At 42.6% G+C, this 24,283-nt stretch overlaps 1 protein-coding gene across 2 annotated transcripts in view; it reads right to left on the minus strand.

Moving 5' to 3' along the window:
- Positions 1-12,854: 12,854 nt before the first annotated feature.
- Positions 12,855-24,283, minus strand: part of cerk (ceramide kinase) — a 39,939-nt gene continuing 28,510 nt past the window's right edge. For both annotated transcript variants that reach the window (XM_079502125.1, XM_079502124.1), the window contains 5 exons: positions 23,708-23,813; positions 22,495-22,577; positions 20,781-20,989; positions 19,967-20,187; positions 12,855-18,091 (listed from right to left, as the gene is read on the minus strand). In XM_079502125.1, coding sequence (XP_079358251.1) covers positions 18,001-18,091; positions 19,967-20,187; positions 20,781-20,989; positions 22,495-22,577; positions 23,708-23,813 — 710 coding nt within the window. In that variant the 3' untranslated portion in view covers positions 12,855-18,000. The remainder of the gene's footprint in view (positions 18,092-19,966; positions 20,188-20,780; positions 20,990-22,494; positions 22,578-23,707; positions 23,814-24,283) is intronic.

Consider the following 24,283-nt stretch of genomic DNA (forward strand, 5'->3'; position numbering starts at 1 on the left):
TGAGGCTAGTGGTACGGTAGTTCTGCTAAGGAGCACAGGGCTCAGACCATAGCTATAGTGTAGCTGCTGCTGCTTCAAGGACAAACTGAACCATCACGAGATAGGCTGTACCAAAACAAAAGCTGTCAGGCCTATTGGAGACATCTATGGCTCTTACAAGCTATCAACTATTATCATAACGTATTATATAAGTACGATTTGTTTTTACGTCTTGATACCCCGTCCAGGAAGGCTTCAGATGTCCCTCCTCAGGAGACTTGGCTCATATCTGAACCCATTTGATTTGGCGTTAGGAACCCGTTGCGACCACATGCCCTTGTCGACGTCGAACCCAGGCAGGGTTCGAACCCACAACCTTCCACATGAAAGGCATATGCTCTAACCACAACACTATAGGGCGGCCCTACTGTATATATAAGCACAATAAGTGATGGGGAAAAAAGGTTATAACAAGGCATAACAATATTGTCACGTTTATCTCCTCAAGATGCCTCTAATTAAATTTTTACCAGCTTGTAATAATAAAAAAACGAATGTTTCAATTCATGAGTATATGTAGACCCCTCGTGGAGACAGGGGTCAGGAAATTAATTTATAAATAGATTTGATCATTTTCTTGTATTTAACACATAGTTCACCTTTTGCATTTTACAATCTATCTCAGGGATATTTAGATATAGTATAAGTTAATTTGGGTAAATGTGTTTCTGTTGAGGACGAGGAGTGAATGTTTGCACTAGAAGCATGAAAGAAAAGTGACGGAACTGCATGAGGAAGTATCATGTTACTTGACCAGAAGGGGCGTTAAAGTTTACATTGCATGAATCAGTGCGCTTTGGGGAAAGCCTCATTCTGAAAAGATGGTTTGAAGCCCATTGTGTTGAGTACTGTTACTATAATTGCTTATAAATGTGTTATTATTTACGTTTAAGTGTTCTGATTACAGTCATTATGTTACAAACTGTAACATAATGACTGTAATCAGAACACTTAAACGTAAATGCAGTGCAGTCGCTAAATCTGTGATGCTAATAGTGTGAATTCTGTGTTTTCAGTGTTGCAGTTAATTACCTACTGACTATCTCAAATTAATCGGCTAACAGCACACAAATTGTTGCTAACAAATGAGACCTTGTGTAAGAAACACAGGCCATAGGACATTTAACTGTACACAGTATAATATAAGTATGTGTGTTACGTGAATGTGTGTGATTAGTAAAATAAATGGCAAAAAGACAAGTTTGTTGTTTACTGACATTACTACAACCTTTGAGTGAGTGAGTAATTTACATTGGTTAGCCTGTTCCCAAACTTCCCTCCGGTGGGATGAATCAAGTTATATTAAGACAAAGTTTAGCCACAACAGTACAAATATAGTATAACCAGTAAGACGCCTGAGGGCGAGAAGCGACCCGAGGTTGTGTGCACGCATTCGCCTCGTTGATGGCAGACTGCTGGGCGAGTGCTGGCGCTTTGGCATGGGGGGGTCAGATCAACGTGGAATGAATTCTGTACTGGCCATATAAGGAGCATGTCTTGAGTGTACAGGGTTTGATGAGGTCAGATCAACATATGGAATGCCAGACCAGGTCACCTCCATATATGGATATCTAAGGGTGGTAGCGGGGACATTCTCTTGAGTGTACAGGGTTTGATGAGGGCCGGGCCTACATTTCTGGGCTTGTTGAGAACTCTATATAGAGTTTGAATGGACATGTATCAGTCAAAAGGGAGACATTGAAGAGGAAGGATGGATGGGAAAGTATCAACATTCCATATGTTCCTTTTTAATTGAAAGCAGATATGACACCAGATCAGTCATAGTGATGTCATGAGACCCAGGCACCATATACTGGGCTTTCCCATATGGGGACCGATTTTGAGTGATATACACTGACTGATGGGAATTGCACGTTTTCATAGTAAATGCGACCTTCGGTTGCAATAAATAATTATTCTGCAGCGTGTACGGACATATTGATGACCCCTATAGGACTCTTACAACCTCTGTGTGTGTGTGTGTGTGTGTGTGTGTGTGTGTGTGTGTGTGTGTGTGTGTGTGTGTGTGTGTGTGTGTGTGTGTGTGCGCAGTACTACTAGCTCAGCAGGACGTGAGCCACCGCCCACTCCGCCATTGTTCCCAGCGGGAGCAGCAGAGAGTAATGACTGGCGCTCGCCGCCAGTATGCAGAGCAGCCGGAGCGCGCTGGAGTCGGTCAACCGGTAGCAGCCAAAAACCCACGGCAGGAGACTTTGGGATTTGGTCCAGATGTCACGGAGAGAGACTCCCCCGATGAAGGCACACGCACACACAAATAAACCCACACACATCCTTTCCATCCGTCGCCACCACCGCCGAACACCAGTACCAGCTGTACTCTAACCCCATTTTGGCTTGTCTTTGTGTGTCTGTCACAGAAATGTTCTAGGAAAGCGGCCAAATGTGGGGGGGGGGGGGGGGGGGGGGTGACGCCACCGGGGGGACGGTCGGTATCGCGGGCAAACGCTTTTTTGTGTGACCTAACTAACCTGGCGTTTAGTCCAAACCCCACAGGGGGCGGGGCTTCCAGCCTCAGCGAACCGGCTGCGTCGGAACAGCGAATGCCGCTGTCATAACAAACAAAAAGAAGGAAAAACCAAAAGAAAAGGCCATCAAACCCCCCCATTAGCTGGTGGGGCTAATTATAAAACACTCACAAATTATGAAAGACAATCATGGCCTGCCGTGCCAAGCTGGCCTCCATTTTAGAGCGCCCGCCCGGCTGGCGGGTCAGTTTGTCTCTATCTGTCGCGCAGGACAGATGACGCCGCAGCGCAACAGAGGAGAGCAAAGGGCCTCAGTCCAGTTATCTCCATTAACCAGGAGATTGGAGAGAATTAGAAAGAGAGAGAGGCTTGTCACCTCGCTGTGTCTAACCCACTAAGACCTGAGGTCGAAGTACAAATGCCTTCTATCAGTATTTCTCAAACCTTTTTGTGCCAAGACTGGCGGGGCCAAAAGCAGCACACAACAAAAGTCAAAGTCCAAGTGTGTTTATTGAAACCAAGGTATAAAAGGGAGAGCTTATAGATCTTCCATATTCGGCATTGGTTTGGAATGGTCGAGGGGAGAAGGCTGAGGCTGGTCACTGAGGAAGAGGAGAAGATCACAAGGAGCAAAAACAAGGTTTAAAAAATACTAACACGGGGCGCCCGCTGGCCTTGCGGTCCAGGCGCATGCCACATATATAGGCTCTGGCCTGACAGCACGTCGCGTGTTCGAGTCCCGTTCATGACGACCGTTGCTGCATGTCTCCCCCATCTCTCTCTCCCCCTCTTTCCTGTCAATCTTCACGTGTATCTATCAACAAACACAGAAAAGCCAAAAACAAATAAATAAAATACTAACACTAAGAGTATACACTAGAGGTTGACTAGACACATTACCACACACTGTCTGAGGTTGTGAAACGATCTGGCATGATGCATGAGAGAAGACCAAACATTTATAGACTGGCGGTAATAAGCTGATGGTAGGCAGGTGAGGGAGATGAGGGAACTGGAAACAGGTGTGCCAAGCTGGGAGCTGCATGCCAACTCTCTCACACACACACACACACACACACACACACACACACACACACACACACACACACACACACACACACACACACACACACACACACACACACACACACACACACACACACACACACACACACACACACACACACACACACACACACACACACACACACACACACACACACACACACACACACACACACACACACACACACACACACACACACACACACACACACACACACACACACACACAGGAGGGGGGGGGGGGGTACTTTCAAGATTCTTAGCTATATATATTTTTTAAATAGCAGATGTACAAGGACACAGCGCATCACTAGCGTCGCAAGCTTGTACATCTGCTATTTTTGAGAACCACTGTTCTAAACCACAGCATATATATGCTGTCGGGAAGAAACCACCTAACTCCAACTTCAGGAAATGAAGAAAACCTTATATTTAGAAAACAAAGCAATACTGCCTCCTCAAAGTTGGTGAATTACTTGCATGAGAGGGGAGAGGTGGTGGAGTTAGCTGTTTTAGCAGGCTGCTTAAGGGCCTAATGGAGTTAAGAGGTTTTGTCCGAAGCTCTTTTCAATACTTTCCATTGGTTCAATATTTTTTAACCAACACACAGACGTAAAGCGTGTTCAATAGCATTGATTTATGCAAAATAAATCCAAAACCAAAAAAAAAAATGAGGTGGTTTCCTCCCGACAGCAATAGCCTACTGTAGCTCAAATCTAAACACGGATGCTTTCCCGGTTTTAATGGGCTATAATACACTAACTGTTACCATTATGCATCACTGAAGTCCCAGCGGACTACTATGCCACGGACGGACACTGCAGAGGCAGATGGGGCCTCGATGAGGCATGATGCTAGACCATTCCAACATCTAGTGGTGAGAGAGCGTCAGCCGGGCCGGCCGGCTGGTCTGGACAATTGATAAATCAGGGAAGACAATTGGACAAGGGGGTATTGGTGGGGTTGATGGCTGCGTAATGGTCTTAGACAGAACTGTGTCCCCAACTGAGAGACAGACGACACACTCTTTCTTGATTAAAAGCGAATAGTCATTTTAGCTGCACTCACCCGCTGTGGTGGCGGAGGCTACTTTCCAAGCCTTTTCACTGAATAAAACAACAAATAGGAAGAGTCCCATTTAAACTTGAGTGCAGTGGTCAAACACGGTTCATATGTTCGAGTTTGTGATGAATTGTGGAAACTTAGGAATACATTAAGATAAGTGTTGCAGATAAATAAAAAAACATGAACCACGTTGAACCCCATGACTAAGCCTGGCTTGCCTTGTCAAGCCATGTGACCCATAGTGCAGGAGCCTATCTCCTGTTTCTGTAACGTGAGGCAGTTTATAAATGCACAAGTACACTAGCCTGGTTAACCACAACCCCCCTTGAAATCACATTTCATTGTCACATTTCATTTTGCATGAAATGTGATTTCAAGGTGGAGTGATTAACCAGGCTACAAGTGCTATAGTATGTCACATGTACTGTACAAGTATACACCCTGGACATGACGCTAGTATGCCGCAGGGACTTACCCCCAATACAGCCCTTGATGCTGAGTGCCAATTAAGCAGGAAGGCATTGGGTCCCACTTTTAGAGTCTTTGGGACGACCCGGCCAGGGAATCCTGAAATCTCATGTCAGGAATAAAGATAAGTGTTGCTGCAGACCAATGAAAACGTTAACCACGTTGAACCCCATAGTGTTCCTATTCCGGGGAGAACATTTGCCGTAGTAGCCAATCTAATACTTACTATCGAGGGTTTAAGTGGTTAAATGACTCCAAATACACATCAACATGAATCCAACATATTAATAGAAAGAATATGTGTAAACAACCATAACAAAAACACGGATGATATTGCTGAAAAGTCTACGAAGCAATCTATGAAAATGTTTAATCTTTTCAACACAGCTTTATACAATAGGCCTATATGGAAAGAGGGTCCCTGCTCTCTCTCTCTCTCAGCTGAGGGGTCATTGTTGTCCTGAAAAACGTATGAACATGATAACATCCATTTTGGTGTAAGCTGGCATGCATCCACAGCAGTACTCCAGATGGGCAGACTGGACCAGAGTATAATGTCTGTTTATGAGTGAATGGCTTTGTCTGGGCATATTGCACCAGTGTGTATTAGCCCCCCCCCCCCCACTTTATTACAGGCTGTTTATGTTTCTCTGCATTATTATTGTACAATCCGTGTGTGGTCATGTTCAAAGAAAATGGTAGTACTGGGAAATGTTGCATATTTATTTTGGGCCATTTATTTTTTACCCCCTCCCTGTAGTACACACGCACAAGTGTGCTTGTGTGTTTGTGTGTTTGTGCATTTGTTGACAGTGTGTGTGCGGGTAAGTCTTCCACCGTGATATTGTTGCCGTTTGGCGGAAACCATGTTTTAACTTTTTCGTAAATTAACGGCCTACTTCATCACACAAAGTGTCGCAGGAAATAGCAGCTCTACAAGCTTGTGTAAAGAGCCAAATGAATTGAATTGCTTGTAGATCTGCTATTTTCACCATTTTAAGATGTGTTATTGAAAAACAATAAAAAAGGAACGACTATTGGTACATACAAGGTTTCCAACCAACAACAGCAATTATTGTCTCTGTCGAGTGGAAACATGTTATGTCCAAAACTGTTACTTTTCAGGATTAAAAAAGAAAAGAAAAGAAAAACGCAAAAGTAGCAGACCCACAAGCTTGAAGCGTGGATCGAAACGCAGAGCGAAGCGACGTGTTTTGAGGTATACTCTTGATACCTTTGTGTGACGCTGTTAGTAGGGCTCTAATTTACACAAAAAGTTAGAATATGGAGATGAGAGGTTTCTGCCCCGACAACATCGATATATTTCACGGCTCCTCGCACCACTTCAGAGACCTACATAGTGAACTGTCCTCAAGCGCTAGTAAGATAAATGCAAGGCTGCATGGCCCCCGCAGGTGTAATGTTCCACCGTTTCCCTCCAAATAGCTGAGCTAATGTGGCTGTGAAGTCAGCGCTGGCGGAGGACTCCATTTATTACTCATGGGGGTGTAGCTTAACCCATTTAGACCTGAGGACGATTCTACAAAATGTCAGGATTTAGAAGACATTTAATGTCTTCTAAACTCCTGACAGTTTTCTGAAAAACCCATGTTTCTGTCAGTCGTTCTCAAACATTTTCATGTCAAGGACCCCCAAAAATATATGTAATTGCCCCGCCGAGCACCAACTGAAAATATGTTGTTCCAGGGACCTCCCAGAAGCAAAGATTCGAGTTGAAAACATTCACTGTGAAAGAATATTATATTCAAAGATTTGCGCCGCATTTTCACGATTTTTCAAAAATAGAAGACCTACGAGCTTGTAGGTCTGCTATTTTATAGCTGAAGTATAACATAATGCTTAAAACACCAAAAGGGATTCCCGCCCAAAGTGGGTTAAACAAGCAGCACGCCACCACACAGGTGATTACCCAACAGCAAGCCCACTATGGCCTCCTACCTGGCTGGAGGTAAGGAAGGAAGCAAGGACGAAGACAAATGTTTCTGTATAATGTTTAATTATATGTTTTGTCTGGAGGAACATGCGCTGACCTGGTAGTTTGCTCAATTTATCCTTTGGGGATATGATATCTATACTACTAGAGGTTTGAGCCGCCATGATACCTACCTGGCCCTCACGTCTAGAGTTTGAGCCGCCATGATACCTACCTGGCCCTCACGTCTAGGTTCGGGCCGCTACGCGACGTCCCTCACACCTACACGCCGCACTGCCAATCTTACTGATAAGCCCATATATGGTGATCTGTGCATCTATCAGTCACTGTCCCTTTTATGCCCATATATGGTGATCCCTGCTGTCATCAGTACTGTATATGGCTATTCCCATATATGGGTAGGCTGATGTAGGCAACATGGAGATCTATGTATTTGCCTTTATGTCCATGTATGGAGATGTATGTCATATATGTGTATATGTCAGTCCTCTGCCCATATATATACATATATACACATATACATATATACATATATACATATATACACATATATATATATACATATATACACATATATATACATATATACATATATATATATATATATATATATATATATATATAATTATATATATATATACATATATATATATATATATATATATATATATATATAGAGAGAGAGAGAGAGAGAGAGAGAGAGAGCGCCTCAGGTCTAAATGAAACAAATGCTGTTGTGCAATGCAGTTTAATTTGTTCATGTGTATTGATTGAGTTAGTGTACAGTATGTCAGAGCAGTGTATTGATTGAGTTTTTCTGCTGTACGTCTGTGTACAGTATTGACGTAACACAATGTTTATTGGAGTTTACAAACTGTGTTAGCAATATAATAACAATAAGTTATTCACACTTTGCCAGCAAGATTCCCCTTTTAAACTTAACACATTAAGACCTGAGGCAGATTCTACAAAAGCCTTCTGAATCAGTAGTTCTTAGTACAGTAGTACAGTACTTGCAGTTCTTACTACAGTACTTTTTTTTGTAAAATTTGATAACTGTCCAAGAATGCATTTTGTTTGTTTGTTTTTCACCAAAAATCTCCAACAGCAACAATCTTTGCCATAATACTTGCAAGAAAGAACACGGGCAAAAGGCTAAAAGAATAGCAACCTACAGCTACATAATTCCATGAAAGGCCCAGCAGCTCTCTGGCTGTTCTGTAGCCTGTCAAAGATAACTGACTCCTCTCCACACCTGCAGCCTCCCTTTTAAAACACGTGGGTCATACCAAGAACACAGATAGTCATGTGTATTAACTAGTAATTAAGTCCCATAAGTTATCTGCAATTACATCATAAACGTTTTTTTCCCCCCAAACCATTTCCATTTCATATTGAATTTCAATTGAATGGAAACAAGACCACAATTAAGGACTTTCTTCCGGTGATATCGTTTTAGACTGTTTAGAAAAAAGAAAGAAAGAAAGAAAGAAAGAAAGAATATAGAAAAAAATATATAGGCCTATATATATAAAAAAGCGACGCCATGGTGGAAAGAGGTTAATGAAAGTACAGTTGCAGAAAACATGTTTCTACTCGTATAACGTGTCAAATGGTACATGGCAGATGTATGTTGTGATTAAGATGCACTCAGTGCTGATCTAAAATAAGATTACTCTGCAAAAAACCCCAACAGCAACGGTAATGTAATGACTGCTGAACAGTAGAGTATACAGGGAGCTCACACAGCACAGTAGCACGCCTCATTTAACTACAATAGCATGCTGGGACTGCATGGCTTTATAGTGCATACACATATTATACAGCAGCTGAATCGGCATCACATTAAAAAAAACATGCACGCACGCACGCACGCACGTACGTACGTATGCACGCTCGCACGCACGCATGCACGCACGCACGCACGCACGCACGCACGCACGCACGCACGCACGCACGCACGCACGCACATATTATTTACCATACTTGTGGAGACAAACAATTTTAGGGCGGCCTTGCAAATTGCAGATCTACAAGCTCACTGCGGGAGTGCTGCAACATGCAATGTTTCCCGATGCATGACGTATAGATTAAGTATAAAATAGGGTTAAAACTCTCACCCCAACCCCTAAAGCTACAACCTCTAAATGTCTATCCAAACCCTAACCCCAAACTGAACTTTTTTTTCCTAATTATAAGCCTAACTCTAAATGTTTGTTTTTAAATCATAAGACAACCTTTTCTCTTGTGAGGACTTGGAAAGATTGTCCTCACAATGTCAAATAGTACTATACATTTGCATTTGGTTCCTCACAAGTATACAAGCGCGCGCGCGCACACACACACACACACACACACACACACACACACACACACACACACACACACACACACACACACACACACACACACACACACACACACACACACACACACACACACACACACACACACACACACACACACACGATATCCCTGCAGGAATAATGGCTCCTTTCGACGGAAACAAAAACACAAGCGAATCCATAGGGGAACGTTTGGCCTGCATGCTGGCGTCAGCAGCTCTGGTTCCTGTTCCTCCTACAATACTTCAGAGAGGGAGAGGAGGCATCAATGACAGAGGAAGCCACCTTTACTAAAGCCTTGCACACACTAAGCACCGACCGATCATGTGCCAAGTGGATGAGAGAGACTCGTTTCACAGGATAGAGATGCTTTAGATTGTTGCTGGCACAGCACCAATGTTGTTAAACTGAAGCAAAAGTAGAAATACCTCCATGTTACAACGTTTTAAGTAACATAGTAGTCCTGTCTTCAAGATTGAAGTCAATTTTGTATTTTGAAGTACAAAAGTGATGCAGACCATCAAAATATACCAACAGTGTAAGTAAGTAGCCTAGCCTTGACCTAACCTTGATGACCTTGCAGACTTTTATGCAAAGGACAAAATGTAATTACCGGTAGTTAGCAGATGCAAGGTTCATTGTTTACCTCGTATCCTCGTTTCTATAGCTTCAATGTAGCCTACATATTCTTATTTTGATAGTATATTGTTTAGACTGATGGCAGGTTCTTGGTTTACCTGTGATTCTAGTTTACTGAGGCACTACACTGACGCTCTGCATTTGATGCAAGTGTTTACATTGCTTATTGTACAGTAAGTCGCTCTGGATGAAGAGCGTCTGCTGAAATGTTGTGGTTCGCAACCTTTTCAGGCTGTGAGAGTCATTACATTTTGTTTGACTCAGTTCCACAGATAAATATATTTGTGCCTCTCTTAAATTACATGAAAATTTGGTCAATGTTTGATCAGTCAATGTTTTAACAGGTCAATGTTAGTATAGTTTGTTCACTTTTGATGGAGCAATGGCCTTATAAAGGTCTTAAATTGTCACTTCACTGTCATCTGGGGACCTCCCAAAAAAGCATGTGGGGGTCCCGAACCACAGATTGAGAAGATGTAAAATGGCAAAAATCGTTAATTTTACTTGAGTACACGCATGTGGTTACTTTCCCACCACCACATCCACTTTCACAAGCGGATGCTTTTGATTGTTGCTGGCACAGCAGTTGTTGACTTTTGATCAGGCGAGCTCAGAGGAGGAGGAAGTTACAGTAGGAGGTGCCTTGGTGTTGGCAGATTAATTGGGATCGTTTGTGCCGAGCTTCGAATTCCAGAATCTTTGGGGGATGGCTGGGGCTATAGCAGCCATCTGTTTGACTGCAGCTTGGTGGACCTAACTTCAGTCCAGCTACGTTGTAAGCGGGGCTGTGTTCTAAACTGTAGTAATTAGTCACACAAGCTCTTGTTGGGTGTGATATTTTTTGGTTATTCTTTTGTTAAATAAGCTTTTTTTTTAATAAAACCCACAGACAGATTTAACTTCCACTTTCAAATAATTTCCAATATTGCAGAAATAGCAGATCACAACTTAAAGAGCATTTTTTTTGTCTTGTACGACGAAGTATGGCACTCATAAAAAAGGATGATACAATGGAGATACAAGGTCCCGCCCCGACGGCGATGAACGTGCCGTCAGTGAGTGCTCTGATGCATCGCAGGGCGCCGGCAGTGGATATTCACTAATTGCACAGGCGAGCGGGAGGGGTTGGTCAATATGCCGCTGGCAAGGATGCGAGTGTTGTCCTTCAATCGGCCATTTTGTTTTGAGGATTTGTGGATGTAACTTCCCCCTGGTTGCTGAGCTTATTAAAGCAGCAGCAGCAGTGCACACTACATGGAATAGATCGGTTCCATGGTATTTCAAGCAGCAGCAATGGATTTATGTGCTGTACTCTGGGGTTCATTTGGGGGTCCTAAATCGACAATTACTATATTTCTGAAACCCTGGCTGTATACAAATGGAACAGAATAGAAGGTTCCGTGGTATTTCAAGCTGCAGTGATGATGAATGAATGTGCTGTACTGTCAGGATTGTCAGGATTACTGTCCAACTCTAGTAGAGTCGTTCTCAAAGTAGGGTCTAGGTCCTTTAGGTGGTTCTAAACTGACCATTATAATGACAAATGTACAATACAAATGTAGGCTACACTGTCAGAGTTTGAGACCACTGATCTAGTACAAACTGTGACAGTATACAGCTCCTCCCGAATGCCTGAACAGTATCACGTATACGTTACCACAAGAACAATATATATTATCATGCCATACAATATGTGTAGAAGTGCTATGATGTGATACTTAGGGATTAGGGATATGCATGACATCCCAAAATCAAAGTCGAATATTCTACTGATATTGATTATTCGACCACAGAGGGGATTTTGTTTGGGGGAAGAAAAAATGTTCTCTATGATTTTAGGTTGTATTTGTTAGTTACCCGGTAGATCCCGGTAGACCTTGGAGTGGTGCAACCACTCCAAGGAACAGCAATGTCCGTGTTAACCTATGTGTTAACCTATGTGACTATGAGTAGCAGTAGGGGCAAAAGTGGCGCTGTTGTGCCAGAAACAGAGAGAGGGATAGTGCTGCACTGTTGCCTCCTAATGAGAGACAGAGAGAGAGAGAGAGAGAGAGAGGGGGGAGGGGAGTTGCACCACTCAGTTCACACGGGTGTGATTTTTTTTTGTAAAGCCTCACTTTTATTTTGATTTTTCTTTTTTTCGTTAGTTCTAGTTAAAGGACCACTTCGCCACTTTTCAACCCATCTTCATATAATCGGTCCTTACTAATGTTGATCTAAAATATTTTTTTTCCTACTCAAGTCTGTGTGTCATTGGAGGGCTGTGGACAGTTCAGAAACCCGTCCACCAGTGACATCATCGTTAGGCAGATTTTACTTTAAACAAGATTTAAAGTAAAAGATTAGATTTTATTATCGTGAGAACGATAGCTTCCATTTTCGCATTGCAACTTTTCAGGAATAGAAAGCCTGCAGTGTCTATTAGCTTGGATTCCCTATCGATGATGTCACTGGTGGACGGGTTTCTGAACTGCCCACAGCCCTCCTATGAGACACAGCCTAAGTAGAAAATAATTGTGGCATTTTATCATGAACATTAGTGATTACCAATTATATGAAGATAAGTTGAAACGTGGTGAAGTGGTGCTTTAAAGGACGACTTTTCCAACCAATCTAACATATCATATAATTGGTCCACTCCTCACTAATGCTCATGATAATATGGCACCAATTTTGTCTACCTTCTTTTTCCCCCCGTTAAGGTAGGCTAATCAGAGCCCAGAATGTACATAACAGTCATGTGGAGTAGTTTTTACTACAAGGTAATGAACAGACATGGCCATGGTAAGAGATCCAGCATCTTTAATGGAGAGAAAAACAAAACACAATCCAAGGACAGTAAGACAAAAACAGATTTTCATTATCAGCCACACAGATCACACAGCAGTGAACTGAGTGTCTATAATAATGTGTGTTGGGATTTCACTTTGAAGTTTGTGTACACATACATATACAGTAGACAGACCCAGCGGTTCCCAACCTAATGTGGATGGATGGGGATCGCTGATGCAAACAAGACATTTGAGGAATTACAAAGACTAGAGTATATACACCGTATGAACATTAAATGTTCATAATTCAATTTTAATTATGCTGCTTTGCTGCTGAAATGATACAGACACTTTGTTAATGGAATCCACTTGACTAAACAACATTTTCGACAGTCGATTAGGTGTACATTATCGCACGCGCGCGCACCGCGCGCACCACACACACACACACGCACGCACACGCACACACACACACATTGGAATGAAAATAAAATGGCTAAAAGGAGTCGATTTACTGGCTAAAGTCCGTTAGTCAGAACCCTGCTACCCTGTCGTACGACTTGAGAATATGAACGTCTAGTCTGTAAAGACTGTTTGCTGTAGTCTTACTGATGCTACATAATTGCTCTAGTGGCCGTTTTATATGTGCAGTACAAACAGGTGACAAATTAAAAAGGTCCCGTTAATGTGAACCTTTATTGAACAGATGCATCATTATCAGTCCTCATGAGAGGATTATTAAGGCTATAGGCGATTTTTTAATGTGATGGGGGTATTTGCAGAATACATTATTCTCCCAGAGGTTTGTAGAGCCACCACACAAACACAGCTTCGATGCACCATGGCAACCATAGATTGTACAAGTCTGTGGAACTCTACATAAGGGAACATATTCCCCCTTTTTGAGGGGTGCAGTGCAGCCACTCCAATGCACAGCAATGTGTGTCCCTGGCTGGCTGGCTGGGTCCGAGCATGGAAATAGCGTTTTTTCCACCACCAAGTGTCACTATTGCGCAGCCACACACTCGCTTGTTCGCACGCACGTGCACACGCACGCACACACACACACACACACACACACACACACACACACACACAATTAACAGTTTTGGATATACAAGGTTTCAACCAGTCAGCGATTATTATTTCTCCACTAAAAGGTTATTCAGGCTTTTTCATTTAATGTGTCACCTGTCTGTGTGTGTGTATGTGTGTGTGTGTGTGTGTGTGTGTGTGTGCGCACAAATAAGGAAATGAGAGCATGATATTTAAACAGATGCCAGGTTCATGTGTTGACTAAAGTTTTATGAACCTGGCATCTGTTTAAATATCATGCTTCTGGGTTGTTTAGTCACTATACAACCCAGAAGCAACAGCGCCCTCTATCAGTGCAAGGTAGTATAGGTTTGAAAAGCAATACTAAATAGTGAATGGTAGGACAAACTGCATTGTTATTAGTGTGAATATTAAAGTAAAGCATTTTTTTAAAAAGATAAATTATCTAATTTAACAATATAGTTCCTGGACAAAGAAGTACAGCAATCTTGACATCATAATTGGAGCTACGTCACAGCAACAGTATGGTTTGAGACTAGGGTGGCCAACTACCTGACATTCTTTCTAAGAAAATTATCAAAATCTTTTTTGTATATTATATTAACCACCAGCATCAATATTCAATTTTCTGTCTAGACAGAAAAAAGCAATCCAAGTACAGAGACAACTCAGGTCCAGTTTACTACGTTTACAGGGTTTAATTGGTTAATCTGTTATTATAGTAGAAGAATACAATTATAGTAGCCTACGTGTGAGCTGTTTGAACTTGAAAAACGTGTGCCATTGATTATTTTTTATGTGACCCATCTTTCAGTTTCCAAATAAGGGACGGTTGTCAACCCTAAGTGGAGATTATTGGTATTTTGGTCAGGTATGCAGTATATGGACACACATGTTTAAAACCCTGTGATTTTGATGCATGAACAAGCACAGCATGCATGTTGAGCATCGTGAATTGCTACCATTTCCCTCACATGCAGCAAGGCCAGCTTGCAAACAAGGGGAGGGAGGGAGGGAGGGGGGTCATCTGCACCTTATACAGTGCTGGCTCTTTTATGACTAGCAAGAACTAAGCGAACCGCTGTGAAAACGTATTTAGCATGAATTGAACTAGGTTTGTTAGGTTCTCAGAACCTAATTTAGCACCACATGCTCATGGAGGTGGTACTAAGCATGGGGTGGGACAAAGTTCCACTGTTTCTGGAGTCTGCCTTATACTTTGTACCAGAAAAGAGCCAGCCAGAGATTTGGAATCGAGAGCAGCGCACCACTAGTGCAACACATATTCAACACTATTGTTTTGACAGCTATTTCAGACATTTAGACAGAATATCACTAATTTCATGATCTCTAGATCAGTCAGTTCCTTTCAGTTCATACTAAAAAAAAAAAAAAGAAAAAAAAAAACTGACACTGCATTGGTTTCAAATGGTCATCTGACAACCACACAGATAAGTCCTTCTCCACTGGTACAGCCTGGGTCAAAGGTCATTTTGTTGTAATCAAAGCTTTCTTTCTTCTTCTTGTTTTAAGTCTTTCAGTGCAAGTCCAAGCCAAGTCATAAGTCCTGATTGTCAACACTTGAACCCCAGTGTCCATATTCACCAAACAATAGCTTAGTTGCAAAACATTGTGAGCTTGTTTTTGGCGAAGAGATTTGGTGTATATGGAAAAAAGCGGTCAAAGTACAGTTGTAACTCAAGTCCAGATCTCTAGGCCCCGGCAGCCAAATCCAGCCTGAATCAGATCTGAGCCACATCCAGATTGGAATCTGATTTGTCTAAATGAGTCATGTGACCATTTAAACCAATCGGATTTCAATCTTGATGTGGCACAGATCTGATTCAGGCTAGATTTGTCTGCCAGTGTAAATGGGGCCTAAGACTACAAGCCAAGTCACAAGTCAGGATTTTCACAACTTAAGTCTGACTCAGGGGTCCACGTCTCACATAGTTGTAACAAAGCCACTGAAATGCTGTTTGAACTGAACCCATGAAAAACATAAAATACAAATCGGACTGAATGGTGTCTGGTATCACTTAATCTGGGTACCTTCTTTACAACTCAATATAAACAAATGCATGTTTTCACAAAAACACTAAATTAACCTACAGGAACAGGCAATTGTTACTTTACACAGCATAATTAGATTTGTAGCATAATAATAATAATAATAATAATAATATCAAAATAAAGGTTTTAAACCGAAATGTGCAAAACATTCCTTTATATTGATTGCTCTACTTTTCTACTGTACCGAAAGTCATACTGTGCAACGCTTTCAATTGTTCAATGGAACAATGCTCTTGACGTGTTGTGAGACAGTAGCTATTTTCACTACTTTTGTGCAACACTCTTGTATGATGAACTAGGACATTAATTTATTGAAACAAAGTTTTAAAAAAGAAAGAAAAAGAAAAAAGATGCTGGAAGGACCAAATAGCAACCACAGCTGTTGCCAAAAACTCAAAAAAGCTAAGTTACAAAGTATGACTTTAATAAATAAAGAAAAAAACACTTACTGGCTAATGTGCAAAAATGTCAGTTTAACAAATATTGACAGTATTAGACTACTACTGTTACAAATGCCTTTCATAACTGCCTCAAAATAACAAAAACAAACTAAATCCTCAAAGAATGAGGGAAGAGTTTAGGGGTCAAAAGGTTTTTTCAGGATAATTCTTTAAATACATAAAAAACAAGGAGGCTCCATAAAAGTCACATTTATTTTCCCATTATGTTTCCCCATGCCTCAGGTAATAAGGTGACAGACCTTATCCAGACTCTCCTCCAGCCTTCCAATAGTATTTATGAATCTAACAGCAATGAAAAGGCTGTATCATAGTCTGTCTGTCACATTTCCTGAAGCATGATAAAATAAAATGACTTATTTCTGAGTGCGACGACCCTCCTTGTTTTTGATGTAGAGTAACAGTTTATTTGTAACAACGCACCAGAGGGGTCAGAAGAATGGGTCCAAGTACAGTTCCTTGGGTACCACAGCGAACAAGGTACATTGCGTTTCAAAGGGATATTTCACTTAAAAAAAAACAGTTTTTAAGTTGCTTGATTCACTATTTTGATATTTGATATTCATTTTAGCTGCCCTGCCCCCTTCCTATACAAACCCATTATAACGTCAAACTCCATGTGAACCATGATAGATTCATCGAAAACACCCATCTTTTTTTCTGGTGACTGATACTGATTTTTCAATGAATGTTTTCATTTATTTTGAATAATTGTTTTGCATAAGAATGAGGAGGACAACACAAATTATTAGAAAATAAATGAAAACAGTAAATTAAAGATCACGGGCCCCTCACGTATTAGAGGCACAATATCAGTCACCAGAAAAAAGGTCAGGTGTTTTCGATGAATCTATCATGGTTAAAATAGAGTTTGAAGTTACAATGGGTTTGTATAGGAAGGGGGGGCGGGGCGCTAAAATGAATATCAAATATCTAAATACTGAATCAAGTAATTTAAAAACTGTCTGGGGTGTTCACATAAACCTGAGTAGACGATAAAATGACCAAAAGTTTTTTTGAAAGTGAAATATCCCTTTAAATAGTTAATTTAAGCCAAGTATTAAGGGGGCCGATTAGGGGTACTCAAATTAAGTGAGACACCAGACACCATTCAACCTTCATCCCTGTCGGTATCAAGACACAACCATGGGGCTTGCACCAGGAAGAAAAGGGAACGATGCTCTTCTTTGCCTTTTCTCTGCGCTACTGCAGTTGGTTCTCAACCTTTTCTGAATCAGAGCCCGACTTGAAATCTGGAAAGCGTTCAACGGCCCACCCATCTGACCACTTAACATGGCAGCCGATAGATAGACCCGGTCCACAGGTCCACAACCACTGCGCTACTGGCATAAAAATAGTTACACTTTCCTCCTTCCTCCTGGGGGGGGGGGGGGGGGGGGGGGGTAAAGCCACAGAAATCTCGAGCTTAACCACAGATTGGTGTGTGTGTGTGTGTATGGGGGCTGGGCTATATATTGACATAAGTCTACCTCTGAAGTTGTGATCTTCTCCAAAACGCAGTTTAAGACATTTCCAGTGTCTAGGAGTGGGGGTGGGGGGGCATGGGGGTGGGGGGTGTTTTTATATTGCACACGGGTTGTTGGTGAGGTCTTCGTACACAGCCGGCTCTTCAATCCCTCGAGCAAACAGCCGGATCAACTGGCAGTGCACTCTGGGAAGGGACAGAGAAAAAAAATCTAAAATGTTAGGATTTGAAAATTCTGAAATTGGAGGCGGGGGTGGGGTGTTGGTAGGTAGAACATTTACAGTGTTTTTTTTTGCTATTATCATGATGTGGAATTATGACGTTTAGGTTTTGTCATTGTAAAGCAATGTTCTTGCTATTCTTACAAATAGCCAACTATTTGAATAAATTGCAGATAGTGGAGTAAAAAGTACAATATTTGCTTCTGAGGTATAGCCTGGCTAATAAGCCAGGCTATCTGAAGTAGGCCTATAGTAAAGTATAAGTGTAAAGTATCACAAGAATAGAAATACTCAAGTAAAGATACCTCAAAATTGTACTTTAATCGCAGTACTATGATTGTAGTTGACTGAAGAGAGTGTGTATTCGACCTACATGCTGGCGAATACACCTACATGATTCGACCTACATGATGGAGCTGGCGGGCAAGAAGGTTGGCGGTTTGACGTCACGCCCCAGACCACCGCAGAAATGTGGAGCACAGAACTCCTTGCCCGCCGGTTGCTAGGTGACCATCAATAATGTTTTATTCTCTCCATCCTGATTAATTATGCCTCCACCTAAAGCCTGGATTTATAATTTTTCCCCACTTCATGAATACATTTACAAAATTCAGCCACATAGGGTATATCAACCCAAAGATGCAATAAAACACTAGCTAAGTAGCCAATGGCTATAACCTTGTGTCAAAAGGAAGGCAGTTGGCCCAAAGGTTGTTTTTCATTCATCAAAAGAACAAAAGTTTTTGTAGGAAATTTATTGAGTTATTTTTCAAGGCACAACAGGTCGTTTCGAGGAAGCAATCTGATTGGTTGAAACAGCCTTCTAGCCGTTCCTTAAACCAGCATCGGTTAGGACAAGTTTGTGTTTACACACACTAAAAGTTGGACATAGGAGGGGCTCAAAAAAGAAAATATAGGATAAAAGTCGTTGTCCGACACCCAAACATGGGTCCCAACCAACCCATTGTTTGGGTCTCAAGCAGGACTCCTGCACGGGTCCAATTTTCGAAACCCGCACCCGCCCCGCCCGTCAATCATCAGTTCCACAACGCGCCCGTCCCCGCACCTGTTAACTTATAAAAGTAGATTTGGCCGCCTGTTTCCAAGTGTCAAACTCGGGTACCCACGGGGTATCCGCGGGTATCCGACCCGGTACAGGACTCTGGTCTCAAGTGAACACTTGAGACGGACAGAAAACAAACTGTAAAGAAGTAGCAAAGTTTTAAACTAGTGGTAAAGTAGATGGATATCGTCTCTGTCGGGTGGAAAACTCATAATGTCCGAAACTCAGGATTCACATCGCAAAATAGCAAAAGTAGCAGATCGACAGGCTCTTCTCGTTGTGGATCTGCTAGTAGGGCGTTAATGTAGATACAATGATATACAACCTATCCCCAGCACCGTAGGTACAGTAGAGAGCAGAGGCAGCTCCAGGCCAGCTGCTCTGTCCAGCCAGAAGAGCTGGTACTCGGCACAGAAGAGAAGTACAGACAATCGTTGCTCGTCTCTGGCAGCTTGTTTGTAAACAGCCTATTCATTTCAGGCAGTAAAATGGGTCATGCAGTTGCTCCGTCTTGATTAATTTCACATCTACAGCTGCTAGTTAAAAAAATTGCTGTTTATCAAAATGTGCTAGATCCAAATGCTTCTTCACATATAACCCTGGGAACATACAGTAGGGATGAGCCCATTCATTGCACTTAGTGAAGTGTGAATTACGATGGCCAGGTCAAACTGGAGAGAGAGAGAGAGAGAGAGAGTTTTGGACATGGAATGTTTTCACCCTACAGCGTGTGTAGGGTGAAAGGATAGGATAGTATAGGATGTTTTGGATACATACCCGACATCTATGGCTGTGTGGGGCAGGATCTCGCCGTCGCAGTTCCAGCTGCTGAAGGCGGGGGCACAGCCGCACGCCGGGTGGTCCCGGCAGATGTGGCTGAAGAGGCGCTTTCCGTTCTCTTGATGCAGGTCCAGGGCAAGGTCCGAGTCGCTCTGGCAGTGGCGCGGCACGAAGCGGAAACGACGCACACGGTGCACGTCCACGAAGGCCAGGTCAAACTGGAGAGACGGAGGGAGAGAGAGAGAGAGAGAGAAAGTATGGGGAGGAGGACAGGAATTGAGAAATTGAGTAAAACGGCGCGCGTAAAAACAGCTGCCTCCATTATTTTCAATGGACCTATCCCACACCGGCGGCGGCAGACGCTTGTTCACGCATCGCACGGCGCTCCGATGCGCCAATGTTCTATTTCCAGGCGTTGCCACGCGGTGAAAGTGTTTTTTTGTGTTTTTTTGTTTTTACTACAACTGTACAAAGTTGGCAGCCGCACGGCAGAGTGCTGCATATGGGCGGCACGTTGATACTGTGCTGTTACGCTGCGCAGCCTGTGTGCGCTGGGCTTAACGTGTCACTTGCCAACAAGAACAAATCTACAAGCTAGAAACACTTGACCCAGATCAACAAAGTCGTCGGTCAGGAGGAAACCTCATATGTCCAAAACGGTTACTTTTCCCGGATTGAAATTCTGTGCCTTCGAGCTTGTGGATCTGCTACTTTTGTGTGACGCTGTAGTATGATCAAGAAGGGCGTTAAAGTACAAAAAAAGAAAGAAAGATAAGAGGTTTCTGCCCGACGGCAACCATACATGGTGTACCTGGTCGTCTTTGCTGGTGTGTCGGATGAGGTGCTTGAGGAAGTGGAAGCGGGAACACTTGCGGACCAGGATGAGGTCGGTGGTCCCGTCGGCCAGGTGTGCGGCCGGGGACAGTCCCTTGGGGCTGCGGGGACACGCACAGCTCATGCTGGCTGCGTTGATGGCCAGGAACTTGCCTCGAATCGTTTTCCACCCACCATCATCTCCCTCTGGAACAGACACATTAGAAGGTTCGGTATAAACAGTGGGTTGAGACCCATTTGTGGGTCACAACTCGAATAAAAATCCCATTTTCTTTTCCTACATTAAAAAAAACAAAATTTCAAAAAACTTTTTTAGAAATAAAATGTATGAATGTTAAAACAAATAATTCATGTATTTGCGCTTCGTGCTGCGTTGCGAGATTGGCTATTTCACTAGAATGGGTCCCACTAATCTCTCTTATGGGTCTCAACCTGAAAGGTTTTGGACCACTGCTATACGGGATAGCTTTTGTTAAAACTAAATGATGGTTAACGAGGCTCATTACACGGCTTGGTTGAATGCTGGATTCAGATTGGTCAACCAATGAATTCAGCGGATTGTTATTTCTGAATAACGAGCGATGAGCAGAACATGCATTCTATTTGATCAACATTTTTTTCCGAGGCGACCGTGTTGCGCTGGACGGACGTGACCGGGGGCCGCACCTGGCAGAAATGTATGGAATACTTTCCTGTACCTTAACACAATCAGTGCTAAGGTACGGAAGTCCTTCAAAATAGGAGCTCTGGGGTGCCGGAAAGACATGGCCGCTTTTACTCGGAAACCCACGACCCGGAAACAAAAGTTTACTTTACATAGCTAGCTTACATTGCGATCGTTTTAATTTATACGATATATGATCCAAAAAGTGTTCATATTTTGCGGGAGAGACGGATGAGGAGCAGAAATGAAGCGCCAGTATATCGATCCGTTCAACACCATGGAGAGCGCCCTGGATTAGGAGAGACGAGTCATTCTTTCCGCCGCGCTAACAGCTAAGTCAATGGTAAGCTAACAATTGCCTAAAGTGTAGCATACGCTAGCCGAAAGGCGAACTGACAAATAAAAAAAAGGAAAAAATTCAGAATATTCTTATCTCGCCCCGTATCATTGAGGATGCGCTAGGACGTGTGAGGACGTCGGATGTACGCGTCGATTGGGACCCCTAGGACGTGTGGCGACGTCCTATGGACGGAAACGGTTAAGCAAGGAAATACTTTGTTTTGTTGTTGCTTTTGGGTCAATGTATTAATGTATTTATTAAGTAGCCGTGTAATAAGCAAGATGACGGACGGCGAGGCGGTCATTGTTTAGAAATAAACCCCTTCAGGATGATTAATCGCCTCAGGGTTTAATCATCCTGTCAGGGTTTATTTCTCAACAATGACCACCTCGTCAATTATCCCATGCATATACATTGTGCGTGCGTGCGTGCGTGCGTGCGTGCGTGCGTGCGTGCGCATGTAATTGTGTGGACCAGCATACTGTATCCTCTGCAGGATATTTTTTCTTTCTCCTTGAAAACCATACATTATTTAAATTGGAGCAAAACCTTAAATATCAGTACATTTTACATCAGGTTTTTACAGCTGACTATAACACAAAGAAGATTTGACTTGCATTGAAAAATAAAAACGGGAGGATTTTTCGAAGCCACTCTCTGCTACACTGAATCTGAAAAGGGACTTACCGCTGTCGGAAACCTTGTCCGTCTTGTATTTCTCTGCTTTCTCTTCAGAATGTAGCTGCCCGCTATGCCTGCATATCAGGCAGCTGAAATGCAGAGATAGGGGTGTACATTATGTACATTAATAAGAGTCTTCACACAGGGCACACTCAATTCACAGGAAGATTATGTACATTAATAAGAAGAGTCTTCATACAGGGCAAACTAAATTCACAGGAAGATGGCATTTCAAATTTCAGGGGCCGTGACCTGAAAATATCTAGATTAACCACTGATTTAAAGGACCCTACTGCTTTTATTGAATACAATGTGCATACATTGTCATACTGAAATGAATGGAAACCAATAAATGCAATGGAATGTCAAGGAAATTTAAATTCTCAGCCGTAATGTAAAGTAGGCCTATTCAGTAAATGACTTCTAGACAGTGAGCTAAACATGAAAAACACAATAGTCTTTTTAGTATACCCTACATTTAAGGGTGAAATACAAGTACGGTATTGGATTCATGGACCAAATATTACCTGAAACACTAGAATACCTAGATTACGAGTCTGTTTTGGACCACGCCCTCTCTTTTATATAATGAATTAATTAGAGCCTCTGCTATTTCGAAATTGCAGTAGTTCTCGATTGTGATTTCATAGTTAGGTTGTGATTAATTGTCCAGCCCTATAGCCACGGAGATGGCATAGTATGGCATAGTATGGAGAATTGAGGATGACTGGAGAGGCTGATAGAGGGCTTGTCTGAGGACGGCATAGATAAGTAAACCCCAGCTTCAGACCAAAGATGGTGGATATTTAGAAAGATCCGCCACCCCAACGTTAAAGGCTAAATCGTACACAAATGGTATCCTAAATGGGTTCCATCTGGCGGCAGATCTCACGAATGTCGTATGTTTACTGGTGCTAGATCTCGCGAGTGTGAGTTGCTGGGACAGAGAAAGGTCAATGACAAAGTTGATTCTCTCCTAATTTGTGATTGATTGATTTGAAGATTGTGTGGCTTGTGGCGACTGGCTCCGATATTTAGTTCAGTGACCATGATGGGGCTAAAGAACGGTTCGGAGGCTGTGTTCTCCCATTGGTAGAAATAGATGCCAACCTAAATCCCTACGTCACACAGAAACGGGAAGTAACCCATACAGATGGAGGGTCTTTCTTTTTTTGTCTTGGTTCAGACTCATGTGATTTATGAATGGTGAGGCCTTTACCCTGCTCGACACCTGGTCCTGTCCCGCGGGGTCCCCAGGATGTCGTTAGCTGGTACGTAGGACACAGTCCCCTCGTAGTAGTGGTGGGTCAGGAATGTCTTCAAACCTATAGGGGAGGTGTCGTCGACACAAAGATTATGTTTAGTGTATGAAAACTGTCTACCAAACACATGCTGGGCATACATTATATCGGGCAGAAAGTCCTTATTTCCATATTCTAACTTTTAGTAAAAAAAAACGGCCTGGCCAATCAGCGGCAGCTAGAGGCGGGATCAAGGCAGCACTGTGTATGCCTTGATCCCGCCTCTAGCTGCCGCTGATTGGCCAGGGCGTTTTGTGGCCGGGCATCAAGTCTGCCTGAGAGTTCCCAGATGGGAGCAGGAGGGGGGAACCCAGTGTACTCTCTGCTGCCCCATCTGGCGGAGTCAGGTTACATACTACATGCAGTGTCACACAAACATATCGAAAGAAAGAAAGAAAGAAAGAAAGAAAGAAAGAAAGAAACATTAGTAATTGAGAATTCTCCCTTTTCATTTTTCACTTTTTCCACTGCCAGCATCCTCATTAGTGCGTTTG

This window comes from Electrona antarctica, assembly GCF_951216825.1.
Source record: "Electrona antarctica genome assembly, chromosome: 5".
NCBI lineage: Eukaryota > Metazoa > Chordata > Actinopteri > Myctophiformes > Myctophidae > Electrona > Electrona antarctica.